The sequence below is a fragment of the Bubalus kerabau genome, chromosome 6, assembly GCF_029407905.1.
Source record: "Bubalus kerabau isolate K-KA32 ecotype Philippines breed swamp buffalo chromosome 6, PCC_UOA_SB_1v2, whole genome shotgun sequence".
Lineage (NCBI taxonomy): Eukaryota > Metazoa > Chordata > Mammalia > Artiodactyla > Bovidae > Bubalus > Bubalus kerabau.
Genome location: NC_073629.1, coordinates 22010801 through 22032184, shown reverse-complemented (window position 1 = coordinate 22032184; position 21384 = coordinate 22010801). Strand labels below are relative to the sequence as shown.

Sequence of the window (21384 nt, the reverse complement as noted above, 5' to 3'; positions counted from 1 at the left end):
GAATCCCTTGAATCTGTCACTTCCACTGTATAATCAATCATAAGGGATTTGATTTAGGTCATACCTGAATGGCCTAGTGGTTTTCCCTACTTTCTTCAATTTAAGTCTGACTTTGGCAATAGAGCGTCTCCATCTTCGGGCTGCAAAGAATAGAACCAGTGTGATTTTGGTATTGACCATCTAGTGATGTCCATGTATAGAGTCGTCTCTTGTGTTGTTTGAAGAGAGTGTTTGTTATGCCCGGCGCGTTCTCTTGGCAAAACTCTGAGGGAGAATCAGAGAAGAGCATGAAAGAGAGAAAAGCTCAAGCTTCTGTTGGTGTCCACAAATAAAACAGCAAACACAGTGTGAGTATATTTACGTGGGACAGTTGCCTTATGCCACGTTGTGTGTTGTGACTGTAGAGTGTAAGTGTTGCACTGTGGCAGCAGCAACCTTGGTTCAGATCCAGGCTAAGGCAAGGTAGTGTCTGTAGCCTGTCTTGCCATTTGCCTTTTTTCTTTTTTTTACTTTGACTTATAGTTGATTTTCAATGTCGTGTTTGTTTCAGGTGTACAACAAAGTGATTCAGTTACACACACATATACATCTAGTTTTGGTTCAGGTTATTTTTTCCTTACAGATTATTACAAAATATTGAGTATAGGTCCCTGGCTATACCCGAGGTGCTTGTTGGTTATCTGTTTTCTGCATACTAGTAGTGTGTATATGTTAATCCCAAACTTCTAATTTACCCCTCCCCCTTTCCCGTTCAGTAACCATAATGTTGTTTTCTATGTCTGTGGGTTTATTTCCGTTTTGTACATATGTTCCTTTGTATCAGTTTTAGTTTTGTGTTTTAGATTTCTCATATAAGCGATGTCATATGATATTTGTCTTTCTCTGCCAGGCTTACTTCACTAGGATGACAATCTCTTGGTCCATGCATGTTGCTGTAATTGGCATTACTTCATTCTTTTTTTTTTTTTTTTTTTTTGGGTTGAGTAATAGTCTATCCATTTACTTTTAATTCCAGCACCAGCTATGCCCCCTAGCAGTGGTGGGAGAGCAGAATTTGCCACTGGCCTGGAAGCAAAATGCAGCAAGAAGAGGAGTAAATCCCACAGCGCACAAACCTGCCAGTCAAAGCAAAACCTAGAACAACTGCTTGACTCCCTGTTGAGCAGAACACATCCCCAAAGTTTAAATATTGCCCTTCAAGGAGCCTTGCCTATAGTTACACTAACAAGATAACATGGTCATTGTTGTTTTTATTTTCTGGTAAAGATATGTCTAATATCAGTGGGGTTTTTCTTACACTAAAGGAGAAGGCGTACTGAAGAGGTTTACACTAAAATGCAAACTAGTCATCATGGTCTAGACCAGCTCCTTTCCATCCACCATCCACTGATTTTTACAGAAACAGTAAATCATTGAACTATAGGCACAGTTTGTTGAATTTTTGCAAACGTAATCAGCACCCAGATCAAGGTGTAGAAAATCTCCCCCACCCTTGAAATGCCACTTGAGCCACTTTCTAGGCAATTCCTACACTAGATCGCTTATTTTATGACCATTCTGAGGTCTACTGCAAGAGTGTACTGTTGCCTGCTCTTGAAATTCAAATGAAGGAAGCTACATTTTTGGTAACTGACTTTGCTTTCATGCAACATTTTGTTCATTAAACATATTCATAGTGTTATGCACATTTCCCTACTTTTGGTATTACTGGAGTAATTTTGTCGGGATTTTTTGGTGTCAACTGGTGTTCTTGATGAATATCCCATACCAATTTTTTGCATATTGTGCATTCATAGAAGTAGTACAATTGCTGGGCCATGAAGTAGGTACAAGATTAACTTTATTAGAAACTGCCAACAGTCTTCTAGAATGATTTTGAACTGACTGCTACAGGTGCAATTGCTCCACATTTGTCGGCATTTAGCGTATGAATTTTTTAAAAAGCAGTCATGCTGGAGGCTGTGTAATGTTATCTCCTTATCAGTGTGACGTTTATTTCCCGAATGAGTAAATATGTCAAGAGTATTTTCTTATAGCTTCTGGTCATTAAAATATTACCTTTGTGATCCCCGGCTTAGGCTTCACAGGAAAAGGGAACCAGGTGCTGTGGTCGGTCGCTGAGGTGTAGATGGATTTTCCTAAGTGTCTCTCAGAGACAGAGGCCCAGGCTCAGGGTATTCCCAGTGTCGACAGGTTTAGCTCCAGTGACTGGCCCAGCAATAGTGGACATGCCCAGCCTCCCAGGCTTTTACCATCTCCACCCACTTTCAGTTGAGCAAGTGCAGAATGTGTTTTTAAAATATTCTCTTTCAACCTATTCATTCACATTCATTTCCCTGAGTACTTTGAATGGCCAATTCATCTCACTACCATCAAGGGAAAACTGATATCAGCAGCATAAGCAGATGGTTCATGTAAAAATCAACGTCAGAATATCAATACGATGGTGATCCAGGGAAATGCCCTGACTCTCCAGCTGCTGTTGTTTGGAATCCCCGTGGTCTCTACCAGGCAGTGGGCACGGTTTCCCTTTTCCCTTGGAAGCTCGCTCAGAAGACCTGTTAGGACAAATGTTATGTCCACTGTAGGGCAAGAGGTGAGTGAGGGAGCGGGGCTGGTGGGCGAGGGCCAGGGGTGTGGACCAAGCCTGCAGAGGCAGCGGTAGATGAGGCAGCAACAGTGGCTGTGCGCGTATGTGGTTCCGGAAGAGCTGATGAAAGGCGGTGAGTCCGGTGGGTGAGAGTGGGTGCTCTGCCTGTGTGGGGAGGGGCGGGAGGATTGGGAGATCTTTGCTAGAATTACTTTGCGGGGAGTGATTTGGTAAGGGTGGGGGAGGGGAGGAGGGCGACCCTGAGTGCAAGATGGTGGCCCGACGGGTCCATGCTTATAGTTAGCTGGCAGCAGAGATTCCGTGATCTTGAAGGTGCTTTCTCCAATGGAACGTCTTGTCCGTTGCCTTCCCGGCGTTCTGACCTCTGTGATTTCCCTACTAGGGTGAAATCGACTTCAGAATTTCTGCTCGATAATCCCTATATAGTAAAATGTCTATATTCCTTCAGGTGAACTGAGGAAAGGACAAACTCAATAGTTTAAAGTAGCAGGGGACGGATAGGCATTACCTGGGAAACGTGCCAGAGGGCTTCATCCATGTATCAAAGTGTATCTTCCATACCTGGCTGATAAAAAAATTTTGTACCTCTTGATTTTGGTGATTATTTCACATCAAATAGCTGTTCATTCATGATTTGTGCATCTTGTTCTGTGAATACACCTTAATAATTTTTATCTCGGATAGAATGGGCGGTCACATGTTGCAGAACCCAGTGCAGACCATTACCGTGTTGAAGAAAAAGAAGTCAGACGCCACGTGAAACACGGAGGCCATGCCGTGACTCGGATTCGAACCGAGGTTGCTGCGGCCACAACGCAGAGTACTAACCACTATACGATCACGGCGCACCACATACCAGGCGATGAGAACGGTCTTTACTGTCTGTCCTTTGACGTGAAATGATTTCGATCGTTGCGCTGCTTTATTCTTGGGAACTGCAGCTATTCGTTTTCTCTCTTTCATGCTCGCTCGTCGGTTTCCCCGCTCTGTCTCTCAATTCTGATACATTGTGACAAAAGGAAACACAATCAAACCAAACACCAATTCTCATCTCCCCAGATGCGGCACGTTCCTTCTGGGAAGTCTGGCGGTCCTCGTCCCCACCTCGCCGGCTTCTTTTCCAGCTCTTCGCAGTCGTCCCTTTGGATCCACCTTCCCGGTTAGCTGGTTCCGGCTCCCGCCCCACCGACCGCGGTCGAGCCGAGGGAGGGCAACACCAGCGGTGCAGACGGCCGGGTGAAGGCGGAGCAAAGAACCGAAAGAACCAGTACGGAGCCCACCCGGCGTCCAACCTCCCTCCGGCCCCCTCGGCTCCGGCCCGGGGCGTCTCCGGCGCGTTTCTGCCCTCGGAAATGGGTGTGGCTCCACCGGTCGTGGAAGCGGGTAATTACGCATCCATGGGGATGAGAAGCACCTTACTCGAGCGTGTCTCTGTGGCGCCACCTATTAGTGCCTTGGGCTGTTCACGGAAAGGTTGGTTGTTCTAAACACACCTTAGGAACGCCTTCCTTGAAACACTCAAAAGCTGTGTGGGTCTTTCTACGAGGCGCAACCTTTCTGGGAAAGGCAAAAGGGCTCCTCTACTGCTTCCCTCCTGTCCGGCGTCATGGTGCACAGGAGGTTTGCCAGGTCCCTGGGAGTCCAGAATTTCCTGAAGCAGTGAAACCAGTAACCGTATTTCTTTACCTTTCTCCTTTACTGAGTATGTAACAAATCCACTGTTCTGTTTTAATCAGTTACGTATTTCTATAGGGATTTATATTTAAAATCTTCTATTTTCCCCATACAGATACCATTTCTCTTTTCCTTCCTCCCTGTGCGTACATCCAGATTTCCATCTGGTGGTGTTCTTCCTGGAGGATTCCTTTAGCATTCCTTGTATAGTGGGTCTGCTGCTGCTGAAGTCTTTCAGCCTTTGTATGTCTGTAATGGTCATTATTCACCTTCATATTGAAGGACTTTAAAGGTGGGTAGAGGAAACGGCAACCCACTCCAGTGTTCTTGCCTGGAGCATCCCAGGGACGGGGGAGCCTGGTGGGCTTCCGTCTATGGGGTCGCACAGAGTCGGACACTACTGAAGCGACTTAGCAGCAGCAGCAGCAGTGATAGAAGTCCACCTTGACGTTTTTGGCTTCTGTCCTTTGAAGAGGCTGCTCCACTGTATTATAACTTCCATGCATCTCTCTCCTCCTCTCTCTCTTTTTAGTCTTTATTAAATTTGTTACAATATGGCTTCTGTTTCATGTGTGTGTGTGTGTGTGTGTGTGTGTGTGTGTGTGTTTTGCCATGAGGCCTGTTGGGTCTTAGCTCTCCAACCAGGCATCCAACTCACACCAAGAAGGCAAAGTCTTAACCACTGGACCACCCGGGAAGTCCCTCACTTCTATGCTTCTGATAAAATCCGACATGTGCACTTTTGTTTCTACATGTATCCGGTCTTTCTCCTCTGGTCCCTCGGGGACTATATGCTTTTTCAATGGCTTTGAGCACTTTAATTACGATGAGACTAGATGTGTTTTTTCCGTGCTGTTGTGCTCATTCATTTTGTTCATTTGGCTCCTTGGATCGGTGGGTTTATAATCTTTACTATGATTGAAATTATCTGACATTGTTCCTCCAAAACCTGTTTCTCGTCCCTGGGTATTTTCAGAAGCATTAGTCACCCATGTATCAGGTCTTTCAGTGATGTGCTAGCATTCAATGGGCAGTGCTAAAGAACGTTCAAAGTACTGGAGAATTGTGCTCACTTCCCATGCTAGTAAGGTTATGCTCAAAATCCTTCAAGCTAGGTAGGCTTCAGCATTCCACTTGAATGAAGAAATTCCAGATGTACAAGCTGGGTTTAGAAAAGGCAGAGGAAGCAGAGATCGAATTGCAAACATTTGCTGGATCATAGACAAAGCAAGGGAATTCCAGAAAAAACATGTACTTCTGTTTCTTGCGCTACACTAAAGCCTTTGACTGTGTGGATCATAACAAACTGTGGAACACTCTAAAAGAGATGGGAATACCAGACCATCTTCCCTGTCTCCTCAGAAGCCTGTATGCGGGTCAAGAAGCAACAGTTAGAACCTTATACGGATCAACTGACTGGTTCAAAATTGAGAAAGGAGTACAACCAGGCTGTTTACGGTCTCCCTGTTTATTTGAGTTGAATGCAGAACACATCAGGGGAAATGCCAGGCTGGATGAGTTACAAGCTGGAATCAAGATTGCTGGGAAAAATATCAGCAACCTCAGGTATGCAGATGACACCACCCTAGTGGCTGAAAGCAAAGAGGAACTAAAGAGCCTCTTGATGAGAGTGAAAGAGGAGAGTGAAAAAGCCAGCTTATAACTCAATATTAAAAAAACTAAGATCATGGCATCCAGCCCCATCACTTCATGGCAAATAGAAGGGGAAAATGTGGAAGCAGTGACAAATTTTCTGTTCTTGGGCTCTACAACCACTGCGGATGGTGACTGCAGCCATGAAATTAGAAGACACTGGCTTCTTGGAAGGAAAGCGATGGCAAACCTAGACAGTGTATTCAAAAGCAAAGACATCACTTTGCCCACAAAGGTCCATATAGTCAAAGCTGTGATCTTTCTTGCCGTCATGTACCAATGTGAGAGTTGGACGATGAAGAAGGCAGAATGTTGAAGAACTGATGCTTTGGAACTGTGGTGCTAGAGAAGACTCTTGAAAGTCCCTTGGATGCCGAGGAGATCAAACCAGTCAATCCTAAAGGAAATCAACCCTGAATACTCATTGGAAGGATGATGCTGAAACTCCAATACTTTGGCCACCTGATGAGAAGAGCAGACTCCTTGGAGAAGTCCCTGATGCTGGGAAAGTTTGAAGGCAGAAGGAGAAAAGGGCAACAGAGGATGAGATGGTTGGACGGCATCACCGATTCAACGAACACGAACTTGGGCAAACTCTGAGAGATATTGAGGGACAGGGAGGCCCGTAGTGCTGCGGTCAGTGGAGTCACAAAGAGCCAAACACAGGTTAGCAACTGAAAAACAACGACTCTTCAATGACACTATGTTCATTAAAAGCATTTTATTTGGACAGTGAGTTTCCATTTGGATACTGTGAACAGCTTTTCATTGCTTTGTGCTCCTTAATCTTGTTTATGTTGTTTTCTGCCATGTCTAATCTGCTCTTCAATCTGGTGAATTTATTGCATTGGATGTTACAGTTTTCAGCTCTAAAGTTTGATTTTTTTTTTGCCATTTTTGTGTGTTCTGTGTTTCTAATTAACATTTTGGACATATGTATACCGTCATGATAACTGTTAAAGTCTTCTCTGCAGATTTTTACATTGTGTCCCTTCTGGCTCAATTTCACTGACTGATTCATTCATTCATTTGTCTCCTCCTTACCTGTCATTTTCCTGCCTCTTTGCATGACTGGCATCCTTTGATTGGAGGCCAAGCACTGTCAGAGTTTCCCATTTGGGGCACTGGCTGTTTTGGTATTCCTACAAATCGTCTTGAGCTTTATCTGGGGTACATTTGAGTGACTTGTAAATGGTTTGATCCCTTTGGATCTTCCTTTCATGATTTTTTTAGGTAGGTCAGTCTAGAGCTGCTTATTCCCAATACTGTAACAAGAGTTTTCTGAATGTTCTTCCCAATGGCCCAGGAGTTAGGAGGAGTCCATTCTGTCTGGGGGGATCGAATACAATTGCTTGTCCTGTGTGAGCACCAGGCATTGCACCAGAATCTTTTTAAAACATTCTTTCCTTGGCCTCAGGCACTTTCTTCATAACGATACCCCATCATTACTCTGCTGAGTACTTGAGGGAGACCCTTTCATATCCCAGCATTCTCTCTCTCTCCCACTCTCTCTCATCACTGGACCTTTCTTCATGTTTCTCTCTTTTATTATTAACTTTTATTGAAGTATAGCTGATTTACGATGTTGTGATAATAGCAAAGTGAATCAGCTATACATATACATATTTCCCCTCTTTTTTGGATTTCCTTCTCATTTAGGTAACCACAGAGCATCCGGTATTTCCCTATGCCATAGAGTAGGTTCCCATTTGTTATTTACTCTATACATAGCATCAATAGCGTATATAGGTAAATCCTAACTTCCCAATTCCTCCGACTCCCCTTTCCCCCTTGATATCCATACCTTTGTTCTCTACCTCTGTGTCCCTACTTCTGCTTTGCAAATAGGAATCATTTGCAAAGCAAATGATTGGATCTTTGTCCTGTGAACTCTAGCTGCCTTGGTCTCCACCAACACTCAGCTTCTTGAGTCCAGTGGATTGACCTCAAATCCTCCTCTTGGTGCCCAGCGTGGGAACTCACCGAAAGCAGGAAGCTGGGCCCATGGCAAGACTCATCTTGTTTGTTTGTCACCTCTCAGGGCTTGCTATCCTTTGCTGCCTGATTTCCAGTGTCTTAGAAGCTAGTATTTCATGGTTTTTTGGGTTTTTGCTCCTTTGGGAGTGGGACAAAGGGGGAGAGTGAGCTTTAGGAAGGAGGGTTAATCTGATTTCTGTCACTGCACCTTTGCTAGAAACTGAAGGCATCTCTTTATGTTCTTAATTTTCCCTAAATAGATGTGCTAATTTATATTCCAATGTATTTTGCCGACTCAAGGAAACAGTCTTTTGCTTCATGGTCTTGCCATCACAAGAAATTGTCAATACACCTGTCTGTTACTCTAACAAAGGAATTTGTGCCCTACCGACTCAACTTAGCGGGAGGTACAATGAAAAGACAATGTGTACATTTCCAGAGATTACACATATTCAGCAGCTAAACCTCCAAGCTGATTGGAAAGTATTCTAATAATTGTAACTGTTTTCAGTGGTGACCAAGTCATTGAGTCCAGACAAGACCGGCCAGAATGACTCTGGAGAGCCTCTTGCAGAGCAGCTTATGGATTACAGGAGTTTAAAAAAAAAAAAAAAACAAAACAAACGCCCACTGGTCCCAGACATTTATCCTCTTTCCTTCCCTTTATGATTTGCATTTTTGCTTTGGTTGGATGCGCACAATCTAATGTGGGGTCTCCCTCCAATATACGGGTACATTTGCAAGCCCGAGACTCTCTCTGCATGATATCTCGACAGTACATGGCTACATCTGGAAAAATTATCTCATTTGAGACACATTGTTGCAAGCTACAGAATCCTGCACCGATAATACATCTTGTGCAAACCTGGATCCTTAGAGTTATTGGTTCACCTTCCACTGATTCCTCAGTTGAAGCTCAGGAGGAAACAAGAGCTCTTTGGATCTTCCGTACTCAGTCAAGGATGTCTCTGGGTTCTAGGACATTTCTCTCTGCCCCTCTCTCACCCTCTTGGAGTCTGTACCCTTCTGTCTCTCTCTGTCCCTCATACTCTAGGCCTCTGTGGATCTTACCCACTTTCTGTCCTCCTCATCTGTTTTCCGCAAATGTGCATTAGGAGTCCTTCAGTCAGCAAGCACTTACTAGGCGCTCACCAGGCACCAGGCCCTTCTCCAGGAAAACTGCTGTATCAGGAGCAAAGTCAAGGTCCCACTCCTTGGTGCATTCACACCAGGAGGCATCAAAAATAAGAATCTCTCTCTCTCTCTCTCTCTCTCTCTCTCTCACACACACACACACACACACACAAATAAAAATCACAGCAGGAGAACAACCTGTCATGTTCTCAGGTTCATCTGCCTGCCAGTGCCTAAGGACCCCAGCAGTGAGTAAAAAAAGAATTACATAGCACATGGAAAAATGGTGATTTGAGATCTAGAAGGCAGGTAACTAAGAATCAGGAATTAAAAAAAATAAAATAAAATAAATGAGCGCTTCCAGTAAACAACAGGTCCTTACTTCTCAGCTTAGGGAGTCCATGTGTTGTGCTCTTCTTCAAGTGACGTTACGGCTACATTCAGGAACATCTCCTAAAGGTACCCACACATTCTCTTAAGCTGTTAACCTATAGCCCCTCTATATATAATCTATAAAAATGTGGGCAGCATTATATTTAAACAGTGTTTTGTTATTTCTACCTTAAATAGAAATTCTCCAGGCAAAGATTATACATTAATTCAACCAATTTAATATCAGTCACAGAACTTAATGATAGATCTTAAAATCGTAAATTGAGCTGAATCGTGGCAGATAAATGCTACTTAGAGGCACGTATTAGATGATAGCTAAAAACATTGACCCGGAATTGAAAGGGGAATAATTAAGTCACTGTGATTTCGAGACTCAAAAGACTTAATCCTGATTTAAAAGATATTATATGGTATATTTAATTTACTGGGATACATAATTTTAAACTTTATAAATAATAATAAATGTGAAAGTCACCATGAAGGAGTTTTTAGATCAAAATTATTAAAGCAGTGTGGTGCATACCAGGAGTCATCTCTGGGAGCATGACAGGACAAATATTTTCTATGTAATTATACATCAATTATTAGAATTTTCAGGAGTGTAAAAGTATTTGAGATTCATCCTTATTATCAACTTGAATTTTATTCTTGTTTGTAGTATGGAGAGCACTAATTTATCTAGAGCCAAAGCTTTTTTATATTCCTGAGTTACATTTCAGCAAAACAAAGGGGGAAAAATAAATAAATAAAAGACCCACATGGTCGCTATTCACTGAGATAGAAAAGGTGGTTCAGAACTCCCCTTGGAGAGAGACAGAATAACATATGTGTGGGAAAGCAGGGTGCCTCTGTGCTTGAATTCAGACTGGACCTGGGACTGGGTCAAGGCCAGAACACAAGACTAAGCCTTATTGTCATAGGGCAGCCACCCAACCGACAGCACCCACACAGCAGTTCTGGGAAGCTTTTGAGAATATTCCCCTCCCTTTGCAGCATTTCCCATCTGGTTCTCTCATCCTCCGACCACAGGGAAGGATTCTTCACCTCTGTGTCCTGACAGAACACTTTACGCTCCCTGCAGGGCACAGGGAGCGAGGCAGGAGCCAAGGGGGCAGCTGTACTGCCTCGATGGGTTTTCTAGCAAAGGGGCGTGGCAATCCCAGGGACAGAGGAGCCTGGCGGACAAGGGGTCGCAAAGAGTTTTGGACAAGACTGGGCCAGTGAGCAGGAGCACCAGGCGGTTCCACCACTCAGACGGATCCAAAGCACACCTGAGTGCCCGCCAAAGCAACCCGCAGGAGGCCAGAGGGCAGAGGGCAGCCGGTGCAGCTGAGGGCGGAGGACGAAAGCCTAGACCGTCCCACAAGCACAGGGCATGAGTGGCCTGCACTTGAGAAAGACCTGAATAAAACTCCATCTAGGCTATCCCTGCAAATATGGTCTCTATGGCGGCATTGGTGGTTCAGTGGTAGAATTCTCGCCTCCCACGCGGGAGACCCGGGTTCGATTCCCGGCCAATGCATTGTGGTTATGTTTGTTTTGGGCTTCGCTGGCCCGTGGACAGAGGAATGCTACAGTCCAAGGGATGGCCAAAAGTCCAAAAGGACTGAGCGACTAACACACATATACCTTCTCTACATCCTAAAGAGAACGGATTCCAGGTTCCTGAAGGGCCAAGAGGGCCTTCTTCCGGACGGTACAGCTGTTCCCTGGCCTTGGAAGACAGGTCCCACAGAAGTTAGCTTTGAGAGGGACGCCAAAGGAAAGGAACAATCCCGAGATATCGGCACGTTACTATCAAGAGATGTCATAACTCTTATCCAAAGAAAGAATGTGATGTTAACCGGGCACTTAGGTACAGGATATAGGATGTTCGTATTCTTGCAAACATTGGTATCTTACAAAAGCTTTTGGTTTGGGATTTTAATGACTTTTTGGAACTGAAGCCTCAGATTCTCTTTGAATGAAAACTCTGTTAAGTAAGACTCTGGGTTTACCACGCCAGGAGAAAAGAGTGGAGGCCAGAGCTGGCCAGCCCAGGCTGTTCGCGGCATCTCAGCTCCAACAGCCAGCCTGAGGTCCAGGACCCTGAGGCCCGGACTCAGCGGCATTTAGAAACTCTGTGCAGAAATCTTCTGCCCTGGACCTTTAAGCAAAATACAGTTCCGATCTGGGCAGGAAGAGAAGGACTTGTGTGAGTGCAGACGCTGAAAGAAAGAAAGTTTTCCCTGACCGGGAATCGAACCCGGGCCGCGGCGGTGAAAGCGCCGAATCCTAGCCACTAGACCACCAGGGAGCTGTAGACAAACGGCTTACTTAGCTTCTCCAGGTGAAAGGTGAGTGTAAGATGACCCTTCAGAAAGTCAGAAAGCTGGGAAAGCAGTGTCGCAGCGGCCCAGGGCTGTGTGCAGCTGTGCAGGGCTCCCAGCCGTGCCCCCGCTGCTCATCGCCCTTCACGTCTCCTTTCCTGGGCGTCGCTTTTGCTCTGGGGCAAGGACACAAAGTAGCGGGCTGGGTCCCTCCTGGTCTAGCTGTAGCGCTGCGTGCTGCCGAGCCCAGGTCTTGCTCTCCTTGTGAACCTCGGTTTTCTTTGTCGTCAGGCTCGGTGATGAGTGGCGGGTGATGAGCGGACCCGTCCACCTCCAGATCTCTGACGTGGCTCCGGGGCCTCTCCGAGCGCTGAATAAAGAGACTTCCAGGTGGTCACCAAGTCTTCCTCCAGCTGCGTCCCCTGCCCCCCCCCCCCCCCCCCCCCCCCACCGTGCCTTTTCGCGCCTGTTGGTTTTGCCAAAGAGAAGACACATCTCAGGGCGGGGAAAAAGAAAGAGGAACCCTGTTCCCGCCCGGTTTCGAACCGGGGACCTTTCGCGTGTGAGGCGAACGTGATAACCACTACACTACGGAAACGGGACAAGCTCTGCTCCTGAACACTGTATCCACGAAATCCCGAGGTCCCGCCACCACTAAGCACACCACCAACTCTTAACTCTCAATGAGGAACCTTGAAGCCCCAAGCTCTCTCAGGCACGGAGACGGCGGCTCCCGAGGGCCCTGCTTTAGGGTTCCTCCTCTCCCCTGAAGTGAGGACCCCTGGGCCCCCACAGGTTGCCTTCGGGGTCCCGCACCCTACGCAGAATCCTCAGACCCTCAGCTGCGCGCCCTGAGTTCAGGGGTCGCCCCCGCCGACCCCCCAGCTCCCGGAAGCCGCAGGAGGCGGGGACGGTGGGTGCACCCGAGGCCCAGGTGACCCCCGAAACCCAGCGGTGTGGAAGCCGCCCCTCCCGGGCTGCGGACCCGCGCCTCGGTGGTCCTGTTCTCGGCGCCGGCGATCAGCGCTCGGGGCTCTCAGGAATGACCGACGCTTCCGATCCACCCGGGACGCGCCCTCCCCGCTGTTCCTTTGCACCTGACTCCTGTTGTGTTTCTCTGAAAGTCCGTTGGGCGCATCACTTCTCCGGTGTCCTCCTGGCAAAAGGGAGTTCTCTTCGGTGGTCCCTAAAATGTCATTCCCCCCTCCCCCACCCCGTCCCTGGGTGGGCTCGAACCACCAACCTTTCGGTTAACAGCCGAACGCGCTAACCGATTGCGCCACAGAGACAGAGGTACTGGGTTCTTTTGGACACTCTCTGGAGTAGACACTCATTCCCGGGGTGAGCGCTCTGTCCCCCAGAGAAACGGTGCCATTTCCCTGCCCCCTACCCGCCACAGATGCCAGCGCCCCCGGAGAAACCGGCATCCAGGGCACGAAGCTTCCGGGCCTGAACCGAAATAGATCCAAGGACAGCTAAACACCCGGTGGGCTCCCATGATGGCTCTTCCCGTTTCGTCGCCTACACCCAACGAATGAGAGTTTGCCCACCCAGGCAAAGGCCTCCGGCGCCGAGGTTGTGCTTCGGTTTCCTGCGTCCACCAGGCGGTTTCCGCCAGAGTGGGCTTCCCTGGGGGCTCAGACGGTAAGAATCCGCCTGCAATGCAGGACACCCGGGGTGAATCCCTGGTTTGGGAAGATCCCCTGGAGGAGGGCATGCAACCCACTCCAGTATTCTTACCTGGAGAATCCCCATGGGCCGAGAAACCTGGCGGGCTAAGTCCATGCGGTGGCAAAGAGTCGGACAGGACTTAGCGACTAAGCACATTGGTCGCGGGGATGGTCGCCCTGTGTCAGCATGCCCAGGACAGAGTCTGGCACTCGCTGGGACGCTCCAGGACTTGGATGAATACATTGTCGTCTTTAGCCCTTCGTCCCATGAAGACCCCTGAGAATGGAAATACGGAATAGTTTTCGAAGTGAACAGTCCTGTTTTAAAAGCCTTTATCCCGGTTTTTGGATTTCGCAGCACCCCATTGGGCGGGCAAACGGAAAGGTCTCCGGAGCACTGCCTGCCGGGTGGAGCGCCCAGCTGGGTAGGCTGCGTTCTGTGGGGTCCACCTGGGAGCGGGAAAGGGCGAAAACCAAGCGGGGAAGGCGGGTTTGGGAGGAGGGCATTGAGACCTCCCAGGAGACTTGGGCCAGGATCCCTAGAGGTGAACATTGCTTCAGTCCGGTCGTAGAGTGGGGAAGGAGGGAGAGGGCTGGCAGACCCAAGAGTGAAGGAGGCAAAAGGAGAGGGGAGGAAGGAGAGAATAAAAGAATTTGTGCTTCTACCCTTCCCTCCTCCCTCTCTTGCCTTCTCTCCTCTTCTTGGTCGTCTTCCCATCTCTGCAGCAGAGAAATCTTGACACACTCACTTTTGAGAAGAAAGACCCAACTAAGCTGTGCTCCGGTGCACAAATTCTGGGTTGTAAAAATAGTTCTGTCCTTATGTGCCCTTAGGGGCTTCCCTGCTGGTTCAGAGGGTAGAGCATCCGTCTGCAATGGGGGGAGACCCAGGTTTGATCCCTAGGTCGGGAAGATCTCCTGGAGAAGGAAATGGCAACCCACTCCAGTATTCTTGCCTGGAAAATTCCATGGATGGAGGAGCCTGGTGGGCTACGGTCCATGGGGTCCCAGAGAGTCAGACAGGGCTGAGCGACTTCACTTTATGTGGCCTTAGACAAATTAAAGAAAACTTTTTGTGCTTCCCTTCTTGTTGCTGTAAAATGGGACCAATGAGCGCATTCTACTTCATTCTGTTGTTGTCAGGTGTGCCTGCGTTTAGAAACTACTGGATCTAATGTCAAAAGCAGAGACATCATAAATAGTGTCATTATCGTCAGAATCTTTTGACAAACCCTTACCCTTATTTATTTCACCTTGAATTAGCTCGCTGCTTCTAGATTTTCTGTAAACAGAATCAAGACAAAGTTTCCCAAGATTGCTCTTGCAGTTTGCTCTGCTGTAGCTCGGCCGCCCTTCATCGGCAGCCTTCACCGACGTGCAGGCTGGAGGAAGTGGGAAGAACACACATCTCCACCCATCCCAGTTCTAACCTCACCTGATTCTGTCCTTGCCCCTTGTGAGAGCCCGGTTCTCCAGGTTCCCTGGCCATTCTGTGATCTCTCAACATACTTTCCAGGGATTTCTTTCTCTTTTCTTTTCTTTCTTTCTTTCTTTTTTTTTTTTTTTTTTTTGAGTCACACCAATGACTTTTACTTAGTGGAAGAAGGGGTGGTGAAGATGTGTGGGTGGCTCTTTAAATATCTCTCTTTACATTTTCAAGAATAATTTTATTCTATTAAAATACCTTTTATTCTTTCTATTCCCCTAAAAGGCCAACAGAACAGATCATACTCTGAAAAGCAGGTGGGGTATGAAGCAAGCTGTCTTGGGGAGCAGCTGAATCAACCACCCACCTGAGTCACTCAGCATCTGCAGACCCTCTTACAGGTACCGTTCCTGGGTCTGGTGAATTGGGGCTCAAAAAACACAGCAGCGTCGGTAGTTGTGGTGTGGAAGCAAAGGGTTATTTGAGCGTTTTTTTCAGACAAGGTGGGCAGGTACGCTTCTCCACGCTCTTCCTTCCTAGAGCTCCTTTTTTCCTCCCCTTTCTTGCAAGACCTCACTTCCAGAAACCGGCGTTCTCTCTCATTTCTCTCCTTTCTGCTCTCAGGTCCCAAAGAGACGGAACGTTTGGTTCTAAAGCACAGTTGCTGTTCAAAGGAGTCTGAAAATGACTGAATTTTGGAATGGGATCTTCCTTTTGATCCCATTAATGGCTCCTTGAATGACCCATCCCCTGAGCACTTTCTGTGATCCCGCACATGCGTGTGGCATCGAAATCCCTGGTCCTCATAAGAATACCTTCTAGGATGGCTGGCAGACGACATCATTCTGGGAAGCACAGGAAGTGGGCAGGGCAGGGAGCTTTTCCTGTAAGTGGCATCTTGTGATCCACGGAGGTCCGGGAGTCCTCACTCATCCTCCTCTATCCAGCTGTGACCCCAGAAGCTGCTCATCCATTTGGCAAAAGACACATCATCATCATCATCATCATCATCATCATCATCATCTTTGTGCTCCATGTAAAGGCGCTTCAGAATATCCAAGGCCTGTCCCTAAATAGGTCTTGGAGGAAGTACCTGGCATGCCTTGAGGGGTCCCATGGGTAGGTCAAGGCAGAGGGCAGATGGAGAGGAGCAGGGCAGGGAAGATGGGAACTCTGGATCTTCTCATTTCTACCCACTCACTTCGACGTCATCGCTCTGGTAATTGGTGCAGAAGGTGAGTCGCAGGGACCCGGCTCAAGCTGTTTCAACTGGAGCCAACCTAGATTTCCACCGAGTCTGATTTCTGCCACCCGCCGTTGCCCTCAATAACCTCAAATTCTTCCAAACTAAAATCTGGCGATGGTAGAGCTAAGAAGACCGGTGATATCGGGCTATCTTCAGCTTTTGACTCTTTCCTCCCACATTTTTAAAAAATCCTCCCAACCCGATGGTTCCCCGGGACACGCGCACAGACAGCGGAGCTAAGGGCCGCCGAGCTCTAAGCAGCGCCAACGTGGTGGTAACGAGAAAACCCAGGGATTTCTTTTCTTCCTATATCAGTCAGAGTCCGTTTCGGGTCCTTGTACCCATAAACCTTGACCCTTCTTCAAGTTCTCCTGGTGGAGCACTTTGTGCTGTTCGTTACCACTCAACATCTTGAGTTTCCAAGAAGTTTCATCTTCTCACCCTGGAGCTGTGAACTTCCTCCTCATAACAAGAGCCTCCCGCCTCCCCTTTGCCTCCTTCCTCCTTGAGTCAACCTCTGTCCAGTCTCTGGGGACAAAATACATCTCCAGGCAACACTGGGCTTCTTTCTGACTCTGTGTTTTGGCCAGCTAAAAACAGGTGCTATTTTTTTCTGTTCTGTGTATCAGATTAGGGAAGAAACGGTTTTAGGGTACGATGAAGAAGTAGAGATTATTACTCTGAGCCACGATAGGATTTATATCTATTCCACGTGTAAATATTTAGTCTGGTGGTATTTTGTGTTCATAAATACTGTCTATACTTAAGACAACTTGGATGTGCAGCCTCTATGATTCAGCAATCAGTGCTCTTGGGTACCTTGATATTTGTACGCCTTTTTTTAAACTGCAATTTCTGGGTTTGATATGTTAAGAAATGGGAGAGAAACTGACTTGACCAACCTGACCAAAGAGTCTGGGACTGCCTAAGTGCCAGAGCCCTGTCTCGTGTCCTCCACGACATGCGGTTGATCTTCAGTCACCCCAGGTGAGTATGGGGCTTTCCTGGTGGGCCAGCAGGTAAAGAATCTGCCTGCAATGCAACAGACCCGGGTTAAATCTCTGATTTCGGAAGATCCCCTGGAGAAGGGAATGGCCACCCACTCCAGTATTCTTGCCTGGAGAATCTCTTGGACAGTGGAGCCTGGTGGGCTACAGTCTTTGGGGCCGCAAAGAGTTGGACACGACTGAGAGACATTGACTTCACTTTTAGGTGAGTATAGCTGGTTTGTCTGACTGTTTTCTGTAAATAGTTATTCTTACTTACATGGTAAATCTAACAAATAGACACTTGTTGTGAGAATAACTTACCCCTCTCCAAATCAGAAATATATGAAGAAGAAGAGTTCTCCTGCCTCCATTCCCACTCCACCGCTGACACACTTTATATGTTACACGTAAGAGGTGCTGGCCGCTCAGGAGTGTGATCAGCGCTGTGAGAAAATTAAGGGACCCAGGAAACCCCGCCTCCTGCCCTGACAACCGTCTGCCCTCTCTGGGCTATGGGAAAAGGGGGAAGGCAAAGAAAAGGAAAATAACACTCTTATTTGCAGAAATTTTCCCTCCGGATGGGACAACTCTGGTTAACCTAGGCAGACTATGCGGTTGGTGATGGAGAGCTAAGGGGGTCCTCCCTGGCACAAAATCCAAGGTGGATTTCACCTCATTTTCTGAGGTGAGAGTGAGCTGAGTCGATCAAAGGAGAGGAGCAGAGAGAAAGCAAGAGGGTTGAGCACCCACGGGAGTCAACCGTATTGGAGTCTCCTCAGGGCCTTAGGAGAACTGCCCTGAGCTTATGGGTGGGACGTATGGAGGCTAAAGAAGCGGATACCGTTGTCTGGCGATGGAGGCCAGGCGGCTCCCGAGGGGGTTCCATGGTGTAATGGTGAGCACTCTGGACTCTGAATCCAGCGATCCGAGTTCAAATCTCGGTGGGACCTTTCTGCCTAGTTAGAAGAAGAACACTTTTTACTCCCCTAATAGGACCCGCCTTCCGGCTCCCGCGACCCTCAGCGGCGTGGTTCACACGGACACGGCGGACAGATGTGGGACCGACCCGGGGCATCCTCACTGGACCCGGGCGGCTCTGCCCATCGCTGGCCATGAGAGCCCGGCCCCTCCTCTGCCCTCCAAGCCCCGGCCAGGGGCGCAGCGGCCCAGCCAGTGCCGCCCCCTCGTCGGGTCCCCTGGGTCTCTGGAGTGAAAGGCAGAGGCTGAACCCACGGAGTCCTGCCCCGCGAGGGGCCTTCGCACCGCACGCCTTGTAACTGCACGGCTGTGCCTGTGAGTAAATGGTGCCGGGGAGGGCCTGCGATGTCGCTGACCAGCCAGGATGGCAGCTTTCGGGTCCAGGGTTCCAGACCTGAATGGGAAGGAAGTGTGTTTTAGTCAGGTTCTCTATTATTCTGAATTGTTATTGACCCTGTCCCAGTTTATTTTGATTTTATTCCGAGTTTCTCGCTCCTAAGTCTCCGTTGGGCACGCAAAGCCGCTGTTCGGCCAAGATTTGAACCTTGACTTCTGGAAATCTCCTCCTTTGGTCCCAAGCTCAGCCTGAAAGGTCGCGGATTCCCGCGTCTGAGGCGACCCCAGGTCCCTGAGCCACGGCCGCCGGGCCAGGCTGCTCCGGGGCCGAAGGGGAGACGAGCTGCTTGGAGTCCGCACCCCCGGCCGGGCCCCCTTCGTCCTGCCGAGACTCTGCTCCACGGAGAAGACACCCCATGACGTGAGCGGATGGAAACACTTGTGTCCTCTACTGCTCGTGAGAAAAACACGGATGAGGCCCGTGATGGACCTGAATGGCTAGTTAAGGTGGTTCCCTTCGCGGTTCTAAGGAGCATCTCTCCGACGCTTGTATTTTGGAACTTTCAGCGGTTACAAAGGACTGACTGACGCAGCTGTCTTTGGAGGACGGGAAAAGAAAGGGGTGCGCGCGTGCTCTGTGCTCAGTCGTGTCCGACTCTTTGCAACCCCACGGACTGTAGCCCGCCAGGCTCCCCTGTCCATGGGAGTCTCCAGGCAAGAATACTGGAGTGGGTTGCCATTTCCTCCTCCAAAGAAAAGATCGCCGGAAGGGCAAGAGCGGGAGAGAACAGAGGATGAGCCCGAAGGGAGAAAGGGACTGGAAGGGAGAGGAGCGGGCGGGTACCGTGGCGGGGCGGTCCCTGGGTTGGGGCGACCCACAGCGCCTGACGCTGGAGCAGCTGCCACCCTTTACTGAAGTGTCGGGGAACCCGGTTCACCCCAAATCGCAAAGCTGCTGGCCTGGCATTTGTTCTGGCAAAGTTCCGTTTGCGGTTCCCTGAGGAGTGGTGAGGTGGGCTGTGTGGGTCTGCAGGTGAGTGGAAGTCCTGGCGGCTGCCTTGGAGATGACTGACTGGCAGGCAGGGAACCACACACACTCCACTTTCCCCTGTTCAGGCCGGTCTGCAGCATCTGGGGTGGGAAACTGGAAAATCGGAGCATCAGTATTTATTTAGAGATAAAGGGATAAACGGCCAGTCGGTTTCCTGACCTTAAAGTGTTTATTCTTCGAAGAAAAGAAATGTGGGATGGGATCAGGGTCTACTTTTTCCCATAACAAATTTTGGGTCGTATGTACCTGTATATAATATATACGTACACATTATATGAGTAAAGCTCACTGCTTGTGTTTCCAACTTAAATGTTTGTGTAATTATATGTATCACTCATAAAATCCTGGGTCTTGTGTCATGTGCAGGAATGTTTTCCGCTGTAAAACCATAAATTTGGGGGCGGCGGGCATTCTCGAAGCAAGCAATGGGCCCATTATTCCCCCTTTGATGGGCTGATCACATGAGCTAGTAGACTGGCAGACCCTCTCAGTCCGGGAGGTCACTGCTTTCGTCTCTCTAGGAAGGTTCATAGTCACTGAAAAGTGTCAGTAACAAATAAAATCACACCCAATCTTTATGCAGTGTTGCTCCCAAAATGCAAGAGCTTACACCCAATGAAGACAGGCAAAGTGCCCAGGCATGGTCTACAAGTTTTAAATGGGTTTACTCACTTAATCCTTTCAAAAGGCTTGCATCATGTCATCATCCTCATTTCACATATGAGGAACCTGAGACATACAAAGGTTAAGTAACTTGTCAAGTCAGTCAGCGAGTGGGATCCGAAAGCAGCAAACTGTAAAAATGCTTGACAAAAAATTTAAGTCCGTGTATTTCTTTTGAAAAAACACCCAAGAGGAGTCACGTAACAGGCATTCAGTTCAGTCGCTCAGTCGTGTCCGACTCTTTGCGACCCCATGGGCTGCAGCACGCCAGGCTTCCCTGTCCATCACCAACTCCTGGAGCCTGCTCAAACTCAAGCCCATCCCGTCGGTGATGCCATCCAACCATCTCGTCCTCTGCCGTCCCCTTCTCCTCCCGCCGCCTTCAATCTTTCCCAGCGTCAGGGGCTTTTCCAGCGAGTCAGTTCTTCGCGTCGGGTAGCGAAAGTATTGGAGCTTCAGCTTCAGCAGCAGTCCTTCCGAAGAATATTTGGGGCTGATTTCCTCTACGATTGACTGGTTGGGTCTCCTTGCAGTCCAAGGGACTCTCAAGAGTCTTCTCCAACACCACAGTTCAAAAGCGTCAATTCTTCGGCGCTCTGCTTTCTTGATGGTCCAACACTCACATCCATACACAACTACTGGAAAAACCATAGCTTTGACTAGACAGACCTTTGTTGGCCACTGCTGAGGGTTCCAAATTTGCCGGCAGAATGACTGTAGCACTTTCACAGCATCATCTTTTAGGATTTGAAATAGCTCAGCTGGAATTCCATCACCTCCACTAGCTTAGTTCATAGTGATGCTTCCTAAGGCCCACTTGACTTCACACTCCAGGATGTCCGGCCCTAGGTCAGTGATCACACCATCGTGGTTATCTGGGTCATGAAGATCTCTTTTGTATAGTTCTTCTGTGTATTCTTGCCAGAATACAGGACTGTTTCTGTTCTTTATTGTGTCCGCCCTTGCATGAAATGTTCCCTTGGTAGCTCTAATTTTCTTGAAGAGATCTCTAGTCTTTCCCATTCTATTGTTTTCCTCTATTTCTTTGCATTGTTCACTGAGGAAGGCTTTCTTATCTCTCCTTGCTATTCTTTGGAACTCTGCATTCAGATGGGTATATCTTTCCTTTTCTCCTTTGCCTTTTGCTTCCTTTCTTTTCTCAGCTATTTGTAAGGCCTCCTCAGACAACCATTTTGCCTTTCTTTTTCTTGGCGATGGCTTTGATCACTGCCTCCTGTACAGTGTTACGAACCTCCGCCCACGGTTCTTCAGGC

The 21384-nt window shown here is 48.2% G+C and overlaps 1 protein-coding gene, 1 long non-coding RNA gene, 6 other non-coding genes and 1 pseudogene across 8 annotated transcripts in view; 3 read left to right on the top strand and 6 right to left on the bottom strand.

Annotated features, from left to right (window-relative positions):
- Positions 1-987: 987 nt before the first annotated feature.
- On the bottom strand, positions 988-3836 carry LOC129656068 (uncharacterized). Its single transcript, XR_008716167.1, has 3 exons — positions 3468-3836; positions 3120-3176; positions 988-2989 (listed from the first exon to the last, which is right to left on the bottom strand). It is a non-coding gene; the product is annotated as an uncharacterized LOC129656068 (long non-coding RNA).
- On the bottom strand, positions 3385-3456 carry TRNAH-GUG (transfer RNA histidin (anticodon GUG)). The gene has a single exon. It is a non-coding gene; the product is annotated as a tRNA-His (tRNA).
- A 7057-nt stretch (positions 3837-10893) lies between the features above and the next one.
- On the top strand, positions 10894-10964 carry TRNAG-CCC (transfer RNA glycine (anticodon CCC)). The gene has a single exon. It is a non-coding gene; the product is annotated as a tRNA-Gly (tRNA).
- A 702-nt stretch (positions 10965-11666) lies between these two features.
- On the bottom strand, positions 11667-11738 carry TRNAE-UUC (transfer RNA glutamic acid (anticodon UUC)). Its single transcript has one exon. It is a non-coding gene; the product is annotated as a tRNA-Glu (tRNA).
- A 538-nt stretch (positions 11739-12276) lies between these two features.
- On the bottom strand, positions 12277-12349 carry TRNAV-CAC (transfer RNA valine (anticodon CAC)). The gene has a single exon. It is a non-coding gene; the product is annotated as a tRNA-Val (tRNA).
- Positions 12350-12966: 617 nt separating this feature from the next.
- TRNAN-GUU (transfer RNA asparagine (anticodon GUU)) lies at positions 12967-13040 on the bottom strand. The gene has a single exon. It is a non-coding gene; the product is annotated as a tRNA-Asn (tRNA).
- A 1983-nt stretch (positions 13041-15023) lies between these two features.
- On the bottom strand, positions 15024-16084 carry LOC129656067 (leukemia NUP98 fusion partner 1-like; annotated as a pseudogene).
- A 1851-nt stretch (positions 16085-17935) lies between these two features.
- The window catches only part of LOC129656397 (translation initiation factor IF-2-like), an 11371-nt gene continuing 7922 nt past the window's right edge, over positions 17936-21384 (top strand). The window contains exons 1-3 of the mRNA XM_055587081.1: positions 17936-18023; positions 18076-18355; positions 18685-18817. Coding sequence (XP_055443056.1) covers positions 17936-18023; positions 18076-18355; positions 18685-18817 — 501 coding nt within the window. The remainder of the gene's footprint in view (positions 18024-18075; positions 18356-18684; positions 18818-21384) is intronic.
- Positions 17961-18032, top strand: TRNAQ-CUG (transfer RNA glutamine (anticodon CUG)). Its single transcript has one exon. It is a non-coding gene; the product is annotated as a tRNA-Gln (tRNA).